We start from the raw sequence: 17,964 nt of genomic DNA, 5'->3' as shown, positions 1-17,964 counted from the left end.
ACACAACTCACATGAACGAAAAACACACACAAAAAATGGAGAGTTTGCCGCATGATACTCCAAATTAATGTATCGTTTATGGCTAGAAGAAAAATATGCTGGTTCGGGTCATGCTGATATGTGAATGTGTTACGTCTGATTATAGCTATTTCTTTGTTTTTGTTTTGAGTGTCTCTTATACTCGAGTGATGAGTGAGGGTGTGTTGTGCTGCGGTGTGTTTGGGATCTTAGCGTGAGAGATGTGAGGTAAAGATGTATTCGGGGGCACAGAGTGAGAGCTGAGAGTGGGCAATGGGTGACGATGGGCTGTTAGTGGAGGTGTGTGTGCTCGGAGCCATTATCAGAGTGAGAGGTGTGAGGTAGAGATGTGCTCGGAACCATAATCAGAGTGAGAGGTGAGTGGGCAATGGGTGACGATGGGCTGTTAGTGGAGGTGTGTGTGCTCGGAGCCATTATTTTATCAGAGTGAGAGGTGTGAGGTAGAGATGTGCTCGGAACCATAATCAGAGTGAGAGGTGAGTGGGCAATGGGTGACGATGGGTTGTTAGTGGAGGTGTGTGTGCTCGGAGCCATTATCAGAGTGAGAGGTGAGTGGGCGGTGAGTGACGGTGTGCTATTTGTGGAGTGTGTGTGTATATCTGTGGCCATAATCAGGGTGAGGGTGTGAGGTAAAGATGTGTTTAGGGCCATAATCAGAGTGAGAGGTGAGTGGGCGATGAGTGACGATGTGCTCTTTGTGGAGTGTATGTGTGTATATCTGGGGCCATAATCAGGGTGAGGGTGTGAGGTAGAGATTTCCTTGAGGCTTTAATCAGGGTGAGGGTGTGAGATAGAGATATGCTCGACGTCTTAAACAGAGTGAAAGGTGTGAGGTAGAGAGGTAGTGAGGTGAGAGGTGTGAGGTGGAGACGTGTTGGCACTGGGCCCAGTCAGGAAAGATCCGAGGTCCGACCCTTCAGACATGACCTCCTATTTCTAAAGCCACGCAACCCACCCCAACGCAAACCACGAAGAATAGATATAATTGCAGATCTTACCATTTTTTCAACTAATGCCGTGTGTTTCATCAGATATGGTTGTGTTGTGTCTGTCTGTGTTTCTTTTTATTGTTTTGGATGTTTGTTATGAGTGCAAAGACTGTTGTGTTCTGGAGGTGTTTGTGTGTGTGTGTGTGTGTGTGTGTGTGTGTGTGTGTGTGTGTGTGTGTGTGTGTGTTTAGGGCAAGAGACGTGACGTAAAGATGTGTCCACTAAAAGGTATCATAAAAAAAATTATCTTATTTAATTAGTTCTTCGTTGTGTGCTCTGAACGAATAATGTTCGGCTCTTTTTGTGAGATTAGCTGCTTTGTTTGGCTTGAATTTCTGTATCTTGATTATCTTAATGGACCAAGGTGGTTGGCATTCATAATACTTTCCTTCTTCGTATTGAAGGGGCTGTATTTTTAAGTCTCGTTGTGTATGTATTAGTTATCTATCTATCTATCTATCTATCTATCTATCTATCTGTATGTTCATTGCTTTATTTGTCTTTCATTCTGTCTGTCTCTCTGTTTGAAGTTTTTTTTCTCTTTCAGTCACTCAATCAGTCAATCAAGTTATATATCTTGCTACATGTTTTCATCTATGTTGTCTTCACGAGTGGTGGTGTTGTGTTGTTTTTAGTGACTCCTTTACTAATGTTGCCTTTTTTTTCCACAGGACTGGCGTGAGTAGCAGAGACGAGTCCTGGCGCCTCCTCTCCTCCTCTCCTCCTCCTCAACGACCTTCCAGTGCCCTGCCGTCACCAGAAACCATCCCATCAACTTACTATCCCTGGAAAACTTCGCGAACGGCCCAAGTCACCTTTCACAGCCCTTGCAAACGACCTATTCACTCTTCAGGACCATTTCTAACTGTCCCTGACCCCTATACGTGTCTTCATAACAAGCCATTTATCCTCCACAAACAATTACCAATGACAGTTACTTCTCAGAACTCTTACACATCTTCCCAGACCCTTTCCCAAGCCTCTTAAACAAACAATTCCCTCGGCCCTCGAAGACTTTCCTCCATAACCTTTACGACCTTTACAAGTGGCTTATTCGTCCTCCAAAAGAACTCCAACAAATTATCTATTCGAAAAACCAGTCACTGTTAACCTTTACAGTATTACCAACACCCAACTACCCTCAGACCTTAACAAAAGACTTTATTCCCTCAATATCATATCTTTCTAGGACTCCACTCTTTCCCATCTACTCTAAAGTCACAGTTCTCTTTACCTTAACATTATTATCTTTGCCCACCTACTTAGCTTTCCCTCACTCCTTTACGAGATACTGTATTCGCCTAATATAACATCTTCGTATGACTCCATTCTCAACCACGACTCTTTAGACTCTTTGCGCTACCCAGTGATCTCCAAAGGCGGGGTTAGCTAAATAAGAAGACGGGCTTTCTGAGCATGAGTCTTCGCCAGCCTCGACCTTCTTTCAGCCGTCGCAGTAAGCCCTCCTCCAGTGTCACTTTGAGGGGGTGACTATAATAGGGTAGTAAGGAGGTGCTGAGGTGGCGGTGGTGATGCCTGGGCGGGTGAATCCAAATCAAATAACGTTTTTGGAACACCGCAAAAAAAGCTGTATCACTTTTTGCATTAAGTGTGTGTGTGTGTGTGTGTGTGTGTGTGTGTGTGTGTGTGTGTGTGTGTGTGTGTGTGTGTAAGGGCCACAAAGGGCTTCTCTCTCTGCTATAAGGAAGGCGGAGGGGAGGAGGAAAGAAGGAAGGAAGGAAGAGGAATGAAGGAGGAGGAGAAGGAGGAGGAAGGAGGATTCTTGTATGAAAAAGATGTGACAGAAGAAAGCAAACAGCGAGTGGGCCGTCGTAGCACCGAAGCCTCGTTGGTGCCGCGGCCGAGCACTCGCGGGTGTGACGTCGAGGCTCGTTGTCTTGTATCATGTCTTTCAATACCGTTAACGAAGAAAAAACTAACCTAACAAATAAACGAATGAAATATAAATAAATAAAGAAGCAACGCCAATATAACTAACTAACAAGCAAGTACTTTTTTCCCCAAGAACTCGTCGATTTACTGTTTACCGTTGTTATGAGTCTGATAAAGGCCGTGAGAGGCGGGTGGTTGCCAAGTCGGTCAATCTTCGTCAGGGTGGTGCATGGCGAGCGCGCGCGTGGCGGCTGCGGGGCCTTTGAATGTGTTATACTGTCCACGGGTTGGCGAGGAAGCGATCTAGCGACGACGTTGAAGCCAAATGATGAGGAACGAACTAGCGGGGACAGAGAACTTATGTCCTTGGCGGTGATCAAACTAGCTGCGAGGGAGAACGAACACTCCGGGGCGACGAGCGAATTAGTGACGGCAACTAGCAAGGACAGAGAACCTAGATCCCGGACGGCGATTAAACTAGCTGCGAGGGAGAGCGAAGAATCCGGAGCGACTAGCAAACTAGAATCGGCGGAGAGCGAAGACCCTGGCGCGGCGAGTGACGGAGCGGCGACGGAGAACCTTGGCAGAACGAAGAAGAACCCGCAGCCAAGGAAGGGGACGTCTTGTTGAACCTCGTAATGCTGTGCTCTCGAACCTCTAGTAACTCTGGTGGACTGAACTTACTCTCTCTAGTTGAACGTTTAAAAGAGAATTAGTAATTCTTCTCTGAACCTTTCAAGAACTTATTCCTCGTCGTAGTCAGGCACTTATCAATTTTAATAACCTTCCAGTAGAAAGAAGAAAAAAAAGTCTTAACATTTTCTCAGTGATATATCTCTTTCCGACGAATGTTTTGCGTCTTCAAGTGGTGCATATGTTTTATTTTTTAGTCGAGAACAAAAAAACAAGAACATGTATGATGGTATATAACTGTCCATTCAGAAAATCATAATTAAAGTGAAAAAGTATCTCGCTCTCATCATCGAATCACCTATTATCGCGGCTGAAGTATCGACGTCCCGTGTTTCAAGAACCGAGATCCACAGTTGTGCGGCGAAGCTGGTCTTTGGCGGTCAGGGACTGGGGTGGAGCTCGGCCTGGCGTGTCCCTGCGTGGCCGGCGAGAGGCAGGCCCGCGACCCTCCCCTGGCCGAGGTGGAAAGGAAGTGCTGGAAAAAAAGTGAATCATCTGTATTTTCATTTTTTCCCCCTTGCCATCAGCTTTCCATTCACTCCAGCATTGTCCCTCCTCTCGTTGTTTACAAGAAACTGATCATGCACCATTTTATTCATCGTTATAGAGACATAGAACGTGGATGCTTTGTCACAAGTGATTTTTATGAGTGGCAGAAGCATCTCGTGAAGCTTAGGTTCCATGTAACGTGTAGCTTAGCTGGATGCCATTCTAGGTGCTTACCGTAGGGAGAAAAGAGGGTCGAGTAGAAAGAGTTCACGTCGATGGCTGGTCCAGAGAAGATAGATAATGTAAGACTGTCGTGTCACACCGTAGTGGGGAAATAATGTGGTATGGAATATCTGCCAATTTTGTCTCAAGTAGATCAGAATTATGTGGTTTTGTTTAGATAGTTTTATTGTTAGAAGAAAAAAAATATTGTGGTATTTGACAAGTGGTTAAGTGTTTTGAAAAGTTATGAACTCTGTTTATTATGAACTGTGGTGTCGTAGGAAGAGGAATTATTTCTTGTGACCAATTGTAATGAAAACCATATTGATGAAAAAAACAAATAGGATATTTCATGTGGCGAAAATGTGTTGGTGTGGGAATCAAATACATTCAGTGTATAAAATGAAAGAGAAACTCGAGGTGGCAAATGTCTGATGAAAAATTCATCCTTCATCCATTGGGAAATTCATATGTTCCTCACATTCACTTTTATTGTCAGATAAACGTGCAGTTTTCAGTCTGATGATTTCATCATAAAAGCTGATACAGTCTGGTCTTTGTTTTGAGAGGGAAGAAAAGAAAGAAGTAAGCACGCGGGGGAATATGTGTTTTAATAGTTTTTATTTATTATTTTCATTGTCAGTTTATCATCATCACCAATGCAGTCTGCGAGGGATAGAATCGTCTGTGTAGGCAGCGATTGGCGGGAAGGAAAGCAATGTTCGATTCTCATTTGTTCACCTCCATAACGAATCAATGGTGCCTCACTCTCGGGTAAATTTGTTGATGAAATTACGTAACTGTGACGTGTAAAAAGATCTTTGTTAACACTGTTGACGCGGAAGGTTGTGTTGATCCCTGTGGACTCCCGGCGGGGGGCGGCGGCTTCGTCACTGCCTCCGAGGCTCAGCCAAGTCTCTGCTGGGGACGGGACAAACAGCATCGCCATCACCATCATCATCATCACCCGATACCCAGTCACACCGTTCCCAGCAGGAGACGTGACGTTCCTTTCTATTCAGTTCAAGTAATTCGAAGATCAAGTCCACATAAGAGACTTAAATACCAATAACAAAGAAGAGTTAATTCTCTGCCAGTGATGTCCATCCATGCAGTGATGTCGCCGCCGCGCCCCCAGCCGCCGGCCCATCCGTTGTTACCAAACCACCCTGTTGACCCTTTCGACTGATCTGTTTAGGGGGGATCATAAACATGTCTAATCATCTGTTTTATCCAATTCCATGAGTTGGTTGGAGGCGCGCCCAAAGGTGGTGGTGTTGAACAGTGTTTTAGCGTGTTCCCAAACCTCTATAATAGTGTACGTGTCTGCAGAAGAAGAAAACGAAGCATTAGTAAGGACACCCACACCTAGAACTTTACTCAAGCTTATATATGACTGTAAAATGCCTGATAGGTTGTTTACATCGTTCACTTCAAATATCTATACTCTATCCATATTCAATAGTTAGGCATATCAAAGCATGTTTTTCCGTCGGGAGAAGAGAAAAGCCGAGGTTATAGATTTTAGCCCATAGTGAGTTTATTTTCAAAGTTTTTGGTACAATAATGGGTCTGGTGAGTGTTCGGGGACTGACGCGCTCAAGGTGTGAGGGAGGCGGGTGAGGGGGGTGGGGTGAGGGCGGCCGCCAGTCTCCGTCCGACACGAGGTGAGGAGGCAGGGCGGCGGCGGCGGTCAGGGGCCTCGAGGTGAAGGTGTGTTGGTAAAGGCTCTGGTAACACTACGTAGGGCCATATTCTGAAACATTTCGGAGCCCAAGCGCACATATTTGACAAGGCTTTCATAGGAGTGTTGGCCATTCCCAAGGGTAGTTTTATGACCCTGGTGGTAGTTTGTAACGTCACCTGTACCATGAACCTAAAAAATCACTCATTACAAGCTGATTCATCTCTTTTTCGTGCATTGGAAGTAGTTGGTGTGAGGCGGAAGATCCTGAGAATGCCAACCTGTGTATGGGCCGTATTTTCAAACGCTTTCGGCTCTCAACCAAGGTCTAATTTTTTCTTCTTCTACAGCAAAGGAGACAGTTCAAGGGCGTAAAGAAAAATATAAAAAAAAAACCGCTACTTACTGCTCCTGAATAGAGGTCAAAGGAGTGGCCAAAAAGAGAGGTCAATTTCGGGAGGAGAGGTGTCTAAATAAATTTCTTTAGATCTTGCTCTCAACCAATATTCTCCAAGGCCACAATGGAGATTAATCGGGTTCTCATGAGTGTTTTTCATATTCACGGTGCAGAAGCCTTGTCAACCTATCATTAGGCTCCTAAAGGTATCCATGGAAATACTAGCACAACTTCAGCGAAAGCCTTATCAAATGTTGATTTTGTAAACCCGAAATGTTTGAGAATGCAGGTGAGTATCTCACTGTGGAGGAAGAAGTTGTTTTTTTTCTCCGATGAGTTTTGACTTGCTATTTGACCTGATATTCGTTTTATTTGGCGGAAATCAACGTTTTTTGTTTGTTTGTTTGTTTGTTTGCGCCTCCTCCCCTTCCCCCTGTGATAAGTAAAAGCAAACTATCCGTCAGGCCCATCAGATAAACCAACCTACCTCGAACTTAAATATAAAACTGTTGCCACTAAATAATTGCCTTTCGTCACTTTTCACTTTCATTTTCTCTTTCTCGCCGTCTCCGGTGTTTGGGAACTGCTGAACAGGCAGTTTATAGTGTCCACGCTCCTCCCTCTCAACTAGATTCGTTTCGTATAATAATAATTATATAAGCAATTAGTGACCTAGCACTACTAAATAAAAACAGTAGCCGTGGGGTGGAGAGGGGGGGGGGGGGGCTAAAATAAAAATACTGTGATATCCGCCGAATACGAATATCAGGGCTATTCAACGCACATCAAAACTTAACCAAAAAAAAGTTTGATTACCAGAGCGAAATGTAGCTAGTTGTACCTTTACCGGCGCCCTGGGTGGTGCGCCCCGCTGCGCCTCCTCCTCCCGGCCCAGTTATTAACATATCCCGGTGGTGGTGGTGTGAGGCAGGCGTGTGGCGACGTGTGTCAGGCGTGGGGAGACTGGCGGCGGCCGGTCCAGAGGCAGTGTCTGTCGCCTTTACTGAGTGCTCAACTCCACCCACCCTAATTGGTTCCTAGTCCCTGCTAGCAGCCTACTCCACCCACACCCACACACCCATCATCACCCTCACGCCCATATCACGCCCATGCCTTTGGCGAACCCGCCTTACGCACTGGCATGTCATTGATTAGGCTCAAAGTGTGTGACTGTTCTGTATATTTATTCCAAGTTCGCTGTAAGACAGACTCCAGCCCGCAGGAGCACGGCTGTTCTGTCTGACGGAGGTGCTCGGACATGTCACCTCTGGGAGCGCAAGTGTTGGCGGGGCCGGCGCTGACAGGACAGCTCCGACATGCTGGCCTCTTCTGGCACGCATCAGCGCCGGATACACAATTTTTTTTTTCTGCCACATGTGGAGTTCGTGGCGTTCAGGGTTCTCACTGTCATCCGTGAGCCAAGTATGCCAAGGAGACTACCCGCTGCGATTCCTTGGGCCCATGTCGCTGTGGATGGCACGCCCGAGACACCAGTGGCTCCAGCGACTGCAAGGCAAAGCGAGGGGCCGAGTTGGTCCTGTCAGCGAGTAAAAGGTCGTCTGTAGCCTATCACTTGGCACGTTCTGGCTGCCGCTCCCTAGTGGTGTGCTTACCGAACAAGCTATAGACAGCTGCGTGAGGGATGCTATGCTAAGATTATTAGGGTCGTCGTGTGTAACGTTGAACTAGGACTTGTGTGCTAGGAATGCCGTCACTAGGATACTGCCTGGACTCTGTGCTAGGGATGTCGTGTAGCGAGTACTGCTAGACTATCGCTGTCTGGAGCACTACATCGAGCAATAATCTTAGCATAAGCCTCTGTAGAAGTCTTGGTCTGAAATAAACACTAGTTTTGTTGCCACTTATTATTACCCTCGTAACTCAAGATATCTCCACATATAAATCAACACCTGGACCAGCCTGGGCTAAGTATGTGTTGGGGATGGTGAGGGATAGTGTCTGTTTATCCTTCCTTCTCCTGTGCCCATTTCGGAGTGTATTGAGTCTTTAAGGCCACTCTGTAGTCGCCAGGAAGTCCGAAGCCAATGTGAAGGACTTAAGTCTGATGGAACTCACTTTCCATTATTACACAACATATTAGTGTCACGAAACACACGAAAATTCGGTCTGATCTTGAGAATAGATTTTTTTTCTTCCAAATATTACGTCCGGGTTTCGTACCCGGGCCCCGGAGACAGGAGACGGACACTACCGATAAACCAAAGTGATCCCGTGCCTCAAGGTGAGTAGAGGAACTTCAAAGATTGTATGATGTATTAGGTGGATAAAGAAGAGATTTTGGAATCAGATTTAGCAAGAGAAAGAGCAAGACAATGATGGTGAATAGTTCAGAGGATGAGAAAAATGCTATACAGGAAATGGAAGAGGGTGAGCTCCAACAAGGGTGTGAATATAAATACCTTGGAATGTGGATGAACCCGAATGGATATGCAAAGACAGAGAATGAAAACACTATAAAAAAATCTGCAGTGGGTGGGCTGACCTTGGGATTGCAACAAGAACGAGAGCGAGAAAATATGATGTGCTGAGAGCAATATTGAAGAGTGTTGCTGTTTCGATGCAATGCCATGAGATGACAGTGAAATAAAGAAACTGGGAGTGGGACGGAATAGATTATCCAAAATGGAACTAAATACACCAACGAATGCAGCGATTGAAGCTCTGAGAGGAACGCGATGAAGGACATGGGATGGAGCACATTTAGGGAAGGGCACACGAAAGCGATTCTGAAATACGAAGTAAGGCTGGAAAGGATGGATGATGAAACACTGGCACGGAAGGTATAGCCGATCCGTGGAATATAGTTATGCAGTAGTAGGTGGAGGATGAAGTATATAAAACGGGTGGTGATCTCTATCGAGCTTGGACGCAGTGTACGGATGTGAATGCAAGAAACTATAGATGGTCAGAGTCCCGCATCCAAGTGTACAAGATGGGGGAGGATAAAACAATAGAACATGTTGGATTATAGTGTGAGAAGTATACGTAACAGTGACATAGAGGTCGGTATTATATGACTCTCGTTTCTCACATCAACTATTTCTAAAGGTCAAAGAGGGGATCAATCGGGTTCTAATTAGTGTTTCTTTAGGTTCATGGTACAGAAGAAGGGTCAAACTACCACCAGGGTCATAAAACTACTCCTGGATATGCTCCAAACTCCTACGAAAGCCTTGTCAAATATGTGAACTTGGGCGACGAAATCTTTAGTAATACGGCCCCTTAAGGACAGAGATGAGATTTGAAATGAGTGAGGTACTGGTAAGGAGAGAAAGGGACGGGAATGGATGGTGATGCTGCTGGGACTGTGTGGTGAAACGAGTGACCGGATGATTGGTGCTGTGAGAGTTTATGGAGATGTTGTGCTGGAAGCTTCCCCCGGCGTCCATGGGGCTCTAGAAGGCTCCGGGAAGAGCGAGCAGGGGGGCGGGGATAAAAGCCTCGTCCGCGCCCCGCGGGGCGCGGCCAAGCGCCAGGCGGGAAGTTTTGCCAATTCGCACATACTTTTGCTACATGTTCTTGTATGATCTAAAATATACTGTAACATTCTAGACTGTACTGTTCTGGATATATATAGGAGAAGAGGGCGAGAGGAGTCCAGTCCCATTCTTAGTAAGCTAGTGGTAAGTGAAGAGTCAGAGTGAAGTGTACTACTAAGGAAGAATATTAAACTAGCTGTGCAAAGTGTTTACATATCTCCCTCCCACGGAGTCTCCTGACGGCGACACGGAACCCAAGTAACACGTCCGGCATAACAGAGAGAATGTGGTGTGCCAGATGTAGACAGTAGCGTTGTATGTTAGAATGTTGCTTTGTTTGTTTGTATTATTTTCCTTACAGAGGCAACCGATTGAAAGGCCACCTGTAACATATCAAGACGACGACGAAGATACTACCGACCCAGTGCGCCGAGATCTGCAGCAGTAGAAGCCATTATAGGGGACATGGGTTGGAGTACATTTAGGGAAAGACATATTAAAGCAACCTTGAGATATAGAGAGAGACTGGAGCGAATGGAGGACACAAGATTAGCACGAAAGGTTTAATTGCCTGTGGAATATAAGGAATAGGAAATGAGCAAAGAAATGTGGACAAATGATACACAGAAACAGTTTGCCTGTTGAGGATACGCAGAATGTGGTTCAATGGAGAATAACGAACAGAAACAGAGAGGGGTGTGAGTGGAATGTAAAAAAGTGGAAAAAATGTGATAGTTAAAGCAGTGGAAGACGAGGGACTGAACGAGTAGAAGAATATGAGACGGAGAGAAAGGAAACTCTGGTCTGGTACAAGGAGAAAGAGGCCCCAGAGTATGAGGAACGGGTATGAGGGAAGCCTGGGTGATATTTTTTTTTCCTAGTTAAGAGATGTGTGACAGGGTTGTGGATGAGACTGTGGAGCATGTCGTTTTAAAATGTGAGAAGTATTGTAGAGAGAGGACGAAAATGATGCAAATATTTTTGACTGAGATGGAATGCGAAATGGATGTGTTTGCGAGAGGACTGGAAGCGAGTGGATGGTGCTGCTGCTGGGGCTGAGTGGAGGCGCGAATGGACGAGTGAAACAGTAAAAGAGTTCTTGAAGAGAATATGGCGTGCAAGATATAGGGAATAGCATTTTATCCCATGTACGTAGGATACTGTCTGATCTGTATGTTTTTTATTTTTTTTATTTTTTTTTATAGCACTGCCGTTACATATGCCTGATTTGTGAGAAAGTTCAAGTTAACTGTGACATTAAGATCAAGTTCAAGACCAGTTGTAAACAAAACATTCTTGGTTGAAAGACAGGAGCGAAAATCATGGTGTAAAGACCCAAAAAGTGAGACAAGACGCCAGAGATATACAGAAGAAGAAGAAGGAGAGAAAATAATTAAAGGATACAAAAGAAGGAAGAATGTAAAGCCCTAGGAAGCGATACAAGGCGCCAGAGGTACACAGAAGAATAACAAGGCGGAGAAGTATGCATCCACCCAGCCATCACCATCACAGAAGACGTACTGAGCAGTGACTCTCTTGCTGCCCTGCTTACTGAGGTCTGGCCAAGTGGTTTTCTCTCCTTCCTTCGCGGTGTGTTCTCTCCCTCCTTTCCTCCCCTGTGTGTTTTATCTCGTCTCCTCCCCCCGTGTTCTCTTTCCCTCCCTCCTTTTCTTCCTCCTCTGTGTGTTTTGTGTTTGCTCTCCTTCCTCCTCCTCCTTTGGGACTCCTGAGTTTGTGTTCTATGGCCCGCCCAGCCCTCTGAAACACTGAGGAAAAGGTGCTTCAAGGAAGAAATGGATCTACAACCACCGACAACAGGGAGGGGCTGTGGCTGTGGCTGTCAGGCTCAGAGCTAGCAAAGGAAAAACATTTGGGAGGAAAATTAAGCTCATTGAATAAATTATAAGAAAGACTGAAAGAGAAAAATTGGACCTTCATAACAATAGAAAGCAAAGGAAAACACACACAAGCTGATAGAAAATAATGTCATGTAGCTGGACTGTGATGAGACATGTGTACAAGCATGTCAAGAAGACTAAGAAACCCTCCAGGCAGTGCACAACCTGAGACAGTGAGCCGTACAGCCATCGTGTTACCGGAACACTCATGATGATGGGGGAGGAGATGGAGACGACCCGGCATGTTATATGGTAAGATTTGCTGGTGATGGAACGAAGGTGTGTGTTTAATTTTTGTGTGATTTTCCTTCCCAACACTAGTGCTTGCAGACTATGTAACTGTGAGTAGTGTGTGTGTGTGTGTGTGTGTGTAAAGGACTGTACATAAATCTCACTTGATCAGTAACGTTCCATAACTTGTAATTTAAAAATAAAGGTAAATTTTGGAGCGTACACAATTGCTGTGCCTGGCAGTGGTTTTCATTTCCATCCTGTTGTCCCTATGAGCATGTGGTGAGAAAAAACCCATTCATTTGACAGAGTGCCAGTGCGACATGTAGGTTACTTCAGTTTACCTTCCTCAGGTTGCCCCAGGTATTCATCTATCAACCATCCCAAAAGGAAGGATGAACAGCTAGGTGGGCTGCACGCTGATTGCCCAAGCCAGGATTCAAACTCAGGCCTGCAGATTTGTAGTTAGAGACCCTAACCACTACACCGTGGAGGCACTATTTTAGTTTCTAGTTATACTCTGATACACATTTTACTTAACTCATGCATAACTATCTGGGAGGATTGAAGGATTCTTGAGCCCACTTCATAGGTAAAGGGGCAAGGGTCTAGATTGTTTTAGTAAATAGAAATTGGTAAACAAATTTGTCAAATCTTACCCTATCAGATGAATATTGGTACGGTAGCTAACAGAGTTTCAATGCTGTGTGTCCTTTTCAGTATGGTGTCAGATTTCTTCTACCCAAATGTCGGGGGGGTGGAAGAACACATCTTTCAGCTGTCGCAGTGCCTCCTGGCGAGGGGCCACAAGGTTATTGTGCTCACTCATGTGTATGGAGACAGGAAGGGAATTCGCTACATGACGAATGGATTGAAGGTAGGTGACTGGTTCATGCCATGTATATAACCCTATTTAAATCTTTTATAAGCCAACTCGTAACATGTTTGTTACATATTATCTATTCTGTATACCTAGATAAGTTGATTACGCCTTGCAAAGTATTGTTACATTTCAATCAGAAACAGCATTGCAAGGTTTGCTGTTCCATATTTAATATTACAGTGTTCTGTAAAGGTAGACCTTAATATTCAGCCATACAATAATTATTTCCTTAAAAATTTCACCGGTATATTACTCAGAACATTTATATATTTTCTCATAACTTGAAGAAGTAGGGCACCCATAATGATGCACAAATTGTATTAGGATGTAATGAAGAGGAATAAATTAAAACCAAAAAACATATGTTTGTTCCAGGTCTACTACCTTCCCCTCCAAACATTTTACAACCAGTCAGTACTTCCAACCTTCATTACTTCCATTCCACTTCTGCGCAATATTTTCTTGAGAGAAAGAGTAGCCATTGTGCATGGCCACTCTGCCTTTTCTACCATGGCTCATGAGGCCATGAACTTGGCCAGGGCAATGGGACTCAAGGTATGTTCGCAGCAACCAAACTGTTGAAACTTGGTATGAAACAAGTTTTTACAGTCAAGTACAATATGTATTGTGTTGACTTGCTGGGTCATGGGTAAGGGCAGTGAAAATCAACTTGGCAAAGAGCATCTGTGGGGCTTATTGGATAGATAGGGCAAGAACTGAAGGGGAGGAAAGATGTCAGTATATACTAGTCATGCAGTAAATAATTAGCAGAAAATGTATTGCAGCTATTTGTTATTTGACCGTATTAAGAGAATGAAAAAGACTATAGTCGGTTCACCCAAGTCTGAAGTGAGCATTATCGTGCGCTGGCAACCTGCTGTCACACGGCGCGTCTGATTGCGTGGATACTGTATGCTAGCCTATGCATAGTAAGCAGTCATCAGTGTCAATATTATGCAGGCAACAAATACAAATACCATCAATTATTGTCGATTTTGAGTTAAACAATATTAGTAATGTGGCAAACAGCTGTTTTATTAATATAAAGTCTGCTAATTTTCTTGGTGGTGGACAGCTTCAAAGCTTTTTAATAATTATAATTGGCAATCTTGTAAAGTAACAAAACAGCTATTTGCAACATTAATAATATTTTACAGCTCATAATCGACTATAATTCCAGTGTTTGTTATTGCTGCCTGCATATTATTGACACTGACGACTGTATACTAAGCGTAGGCTAGCATGCAGTATCCACGCAATTGGACACGCCGTGTGACAGCAGGTTGCCAGCACACGATAATGCTCACTTCAGACTTGGGTGAACTGACTATTGTGTGTTGAGATTTTCTTATGGTGGGGAAAATAGATGCCTGTAACTTAGAGGGTCGATACCTAAGTTAGTGAGATACTGTAGAATTATAACAGAGGATAGAGATGCTAGTGAGGAGGCAGCTAATGAGATAGGATGCAAAAGGTTTAAGATGCAGTATGAATGGTAGAGTGAACAGTCACAGATTTAAATAATTACTTTAAATGCTGTGTCTTGTTTCCTGCAGAGTGTGTTCACTGACCACTCCTTGTTTGGGTTCGCCGACCTGTCGGCAATAGTAACCAACAATTTTCTGGCACTTTCTCTGGCTGACGTCAATCACTGTATATGTGTTTCGTATGTTGGGTAAGTTATGCTATTTAGTTATCGATGTTTGTGAGAATCCATAATGTTTTCTGACATGAAGTCCTAAATGATTATCTTTCTGTGAACTCTTTGAGATATAATGATAAATAGCCCCATTAATCTTTTATCATTTACAGAAAGGAAAACACTGTTCTTCGTGCCAATGTGGAGCAGGAGAAGGTGTCAGTCATTCCCAATGCACTTGACACTCAGCTTTTTAAGCCAGACTTGTCCAAGAGACCAAAGGATAAAAGTGAGCAAAACTCGGTCATGCTGAGTTTCTAAATCCTTTAGATTTAATCATGGAATAGTTGTAAATACTTTCATGCTTTCATAATGAGAGGCAATAACTTTCTTCTTTTCTCAGTCATTATTATTATGCGTGAGTGGCAAACCCTTACTTCTTTTCCAGTCCCTATCGTCCTCTGTATTTTCTTCTGTGCATGTCTGAGAAGAAGCAATAATTCACTTCCAGCCAGTTTTATTGACATTACGTATATACTTATATATCTTCATGCATGATGAGAAGCAACAATATCCTTTTTTCCCAGTCAGTATCATCATTAGCACTTTCTTCTGTGCTTGTCTGATGAGAAGCAATCATTCACTTCTTTCCCAACCCTTGTCACCACCACTTTCAACTCAGCATGTCTACTGAAGAGCAATAATTCACTTCTTTCCCCAGTCAACATCATTGTCATGAGTCGCTTGCAGTACCGGAAGGGTGTTGACCTTCAGCCGGACATTATTAGGAACATTTGTCAACGCTATCCTCATGTGAGTCTTTGTTATGTGGGGAAAATGATGCTTAAGTTAGGATTGCTATCTGGGAGAATATTTGATAGCCCATTGTTTTTAATTTCTGCCTGTGAAAGTTTCGCCAATGCTAATCTAATATTAAAAAAATAATGAAATTCTTGTGCTAATGAACATTATGCAAGCTTTTTGTGGATAATGATAGTTAGAACAAGAGATTAGATCTTATGAAATAGTGTGGTTTCCTTTTAAGTTACTTTTGGTTGAAGGCTAAAAACATCCTCATTTCTGTGGCTGGGCAGGTGAACTTCATAATAGGTGGAGACGGGCCAAAGCGCAGCCTTCTGGAGGAGGTGCGGGATGAGGTGGGAGACCATCGTCTGTGTCTGCTGGGTGCTGTGCCGCATGGCCGTGTCCACAGTGTGTTGGTGCAGGGACACATCTTCCTCAACACCTCACTCACGGAAGCCTTCTGCATTGCCATTTGTGAGGCTGTGTGTTCAGGGTGAGTTCTGCATTGCCATCTGTGAGGCTGTGTGTTCAGGGTCAGTTTTGATGCATGTTTTGTTTGTAATTTTTTAGTCTGGCAATACTGTCATAAGCTGGTGTTACTTCTTTAAAATATTCTGTAGAGCCAGCCATGTATTGCAGAAATGTAATGGGTGTTGGTGTCCTGCATGTCTCTCCCACAGCGCCAGTTCTGCTTATTAAAATTGGCCCACTAGATACTCAGATTAGTTGCCAAAGCTTCAGTGTTCAAGCAAGCTCAGCATCTCTGTCATTTAAAGTTTGATCGCCTTACCACTACCATGTCGGTAAGGAATTTTGGGGGAACATGTAATGAGGTCATATGGTGTCCTATCTGTTAAGTAATGCCACTCTTTATTACTTATATCACAAGATGCTTCACAAATATTATTATTATAAGGTCTTCCTTTAATTCACAGCTTGCAGGTGGTCAGCACCAATGTTGGAGGCATCCCAGAGGTTCTTCCAAGTCATCTCATTCATTTGGCTCACCCCAATGTTGCAAGTGAGGAACTTTATCTGTGTGTGGTATATAATTATGTATCATTGTTATCATCCCCATTGACTGTGTCCCAGGGGAGTGGTATAAGGAGTCAAAATGGCTATGTGACCATTCTTACATGTGTCAGGGGCGAAAAAAGGGTCGTGGGGTAGCAGTTCTCAACCTCACCGTCCTGTATCATAAGAGCCATGTCCCTCTTCTTTGCCTTTAGTGACATGTGGATAACCATATAGAGACAAATGTTAAATTTAAAGTTTTGTAACTGTTTCTCAAAATTTGTTTAGTAAAGTTGTGTGGTTTTGGTTATTATTTATTTATGTGTTGAGGCTTTTTGCCTGCTAATCCATCACTCCGTTTGGTCAGGTCTGACTCAGAAGCTGGAGTTGGCCATCAGGCTGGAAGAAACAGGTGAGCGCGTGGGGCCGTGGGAGATGCATCAGGAGGTCAAGAACACATATCTATGGTCTGATGTGATGCGCCGAACTGAACTAGTCTACAGCAAAGTTCAACAGGAGGAGTCCAGTGCTGATCTGGTGCACCGCATTCCAAGGTTAGAGCTGTGCATGCATCTTGGACACTCAGCGATACCAGTCAGCCAAACAGTACTAGAAAACAAGTAAATAATTCAGGCCTGGTATTTTGGCAGATTTTTGGAAGGGGCTAGAGGGCATCATAGGTTCATGAGGTGGGGGGGAGGGTGGCAAGTGAAATGAACATGCGCAGGTTAGTAATTTTTTTTTTAAATAAGCACTTTTAGGTTCATTTTGATGCTGATCTAGAAAATGTTGGGGGGCTATGGTTCCCCTAGCCCCCAGAAATTATGGTCCTGTAATTAATGAAGAGTAATTAGAGAGCAACACTAGACAGGGAGTAGGAATGAAAGGTCTGATGTTTCCCTATTCCTTACTGCATTTCACTTCCTAAAACTTCTGTGGGTGCTACTTCTTGAAAGGTTTGAGTGCATGTATGTCCTAATATTTTTGATTGTCAATAGGTAACTTAAGATTTTTTTTATTTTCAGTGATTTATTGGGAATATGGAACCTTTTTTTCCTTTTTATTTTATTTTTTCCTCTTTTGTCATCATGCCAGCAATCACCTCACTCCTCCACAGGTACAAGAAGTGTGGACTCGTGGCAGGATGGTTCATGATGTTCCTGGTTACTTTGCAGTTTCTTCTCCTCAAGATATGTGACAGACTATGGCCTATAGAGGTAATTCTTTCATTTATAGTTTATTTTACCTTTATCTGGTAGCAATACCTTACTACATAAATGCATCTGTTGTAATATATTTGATTTTATTGCAATAATGTAGTACTAAAAGGTATGCTAAAAAATCATTTCAGGACATTGATGTGGCGCCAAGCTTTCCAAAGACTAAAAGACAGAAGGAGTGTGGATTGGAAGAAAGGGGAGCAGTGAACAATGGAGGCCGGGAACCTTATTGGCTCAGAAGGAATGGAGGCAACCTGAGGCCTAGGCAAGCACAGGAGCTTCAAGATGGACTCAGCTGAGGCTTTGAATGTCTGTGTGTGCTCAAAATGTTATGTTAGATATAGCTCTGCTCAAGGTGAGTGATTTTTT

At 43.8% G+C, this 17,964-nt stretch overlaps 2 protein-coding genes across 3 annotated transcripts in view; both read left to right on the top strand.

Moving 5' to 3' along the window:
- LOC126998413 (beta-1,4-glucuronyltransferase 1-like) overlaps positions 1-8,262 on the top strand; it is a 128,398-nt gene extending 120,136 nt beyond the window's left edge. For both annotated transcript variants that reach the window (XM_050860067.1, XM_050860068.1), the window contains one exon: positions 1,700-8,262. The gene's annotated coding sequence lies outside the window, so the exon portion shown is untranslated. The remainder of the gene's footprint in view (positions 1-1,699) is intronic.
- Positions 8,263-11,157: 2,895 nt separating this feature from the next.
- On the top strand, positions 11,158-17,964 carry LOC126998408 (phosphatidylinositol N-acetylglucosaminyltransferase subunit A-like). Its single transcript, XM_050860054.1, has 11 exons — positions 11,158-12,056; positions 12,756-12,912; positions 13,294-13,473; positions 14,475-14,593; positions 14,731-14,846; positions 15,279-15,370; positions 15,652-15,854; positions 16,297-16,382; positions 16,743-16,929; positions 17,493-17,592; positions 17,727-17,964. The coding sequence occupies exons 1-11, from the start codon at positions 12,013-12,015 to the stop codon at positions 17,892-17,894; spliced, it is 1,452 nt and encodes a 483-aa protein (XP_050716011.1). The 5' UTR covers positions 11,158-12,012; the 3' UTR covers positions 17,895-17,964.

The sequence above is a fragment of the Eriocheir sinensis genome, chromosome 14 (assembly GCF_024679095.1).
Source record: "Eriocheir sinensis breed Jianghai 21 chromosome 14, ASM2467909v1, whole genome shotgun sequence".
Classification (NCBI taxonomy): domain Eukaryota; kingdom Metazoa; phylum Arthropoda; class Malacostraca; order Decapoda; family Varunidae; genus Eriocheir; species Eriocheir sinensis.
The sequence above is the reverse complement of the archived record's forward strand: the minus strand, read 5'-3'. Positions and strand labels throughout refer to the sequence as shown.

Bases quoted from the DNA above. Each gene is read 5' to 3' on its own strand.
- LOC126998408 (XM_050860054.1), top strand. From the start codon at position 12,013: ATGATGATGGGGGAGGAGATGGAGACGACCCGGCATGTTATATG. The intron at 12,913-13,293 runs GTAGGTGACTGG...TGTTTGTTCCAG, and splicing joins ACATGACGAATGGATTGAAG to GTCTACTACCTTCCCCTCCA. The intron at 15,371-15,651 runs GTGAGTCTTTGT...GTGGCTGGGCAG, and splicing joins TTTGTCAACGCTATCCTCAT to GTGAACTTCATAATAGGTGG.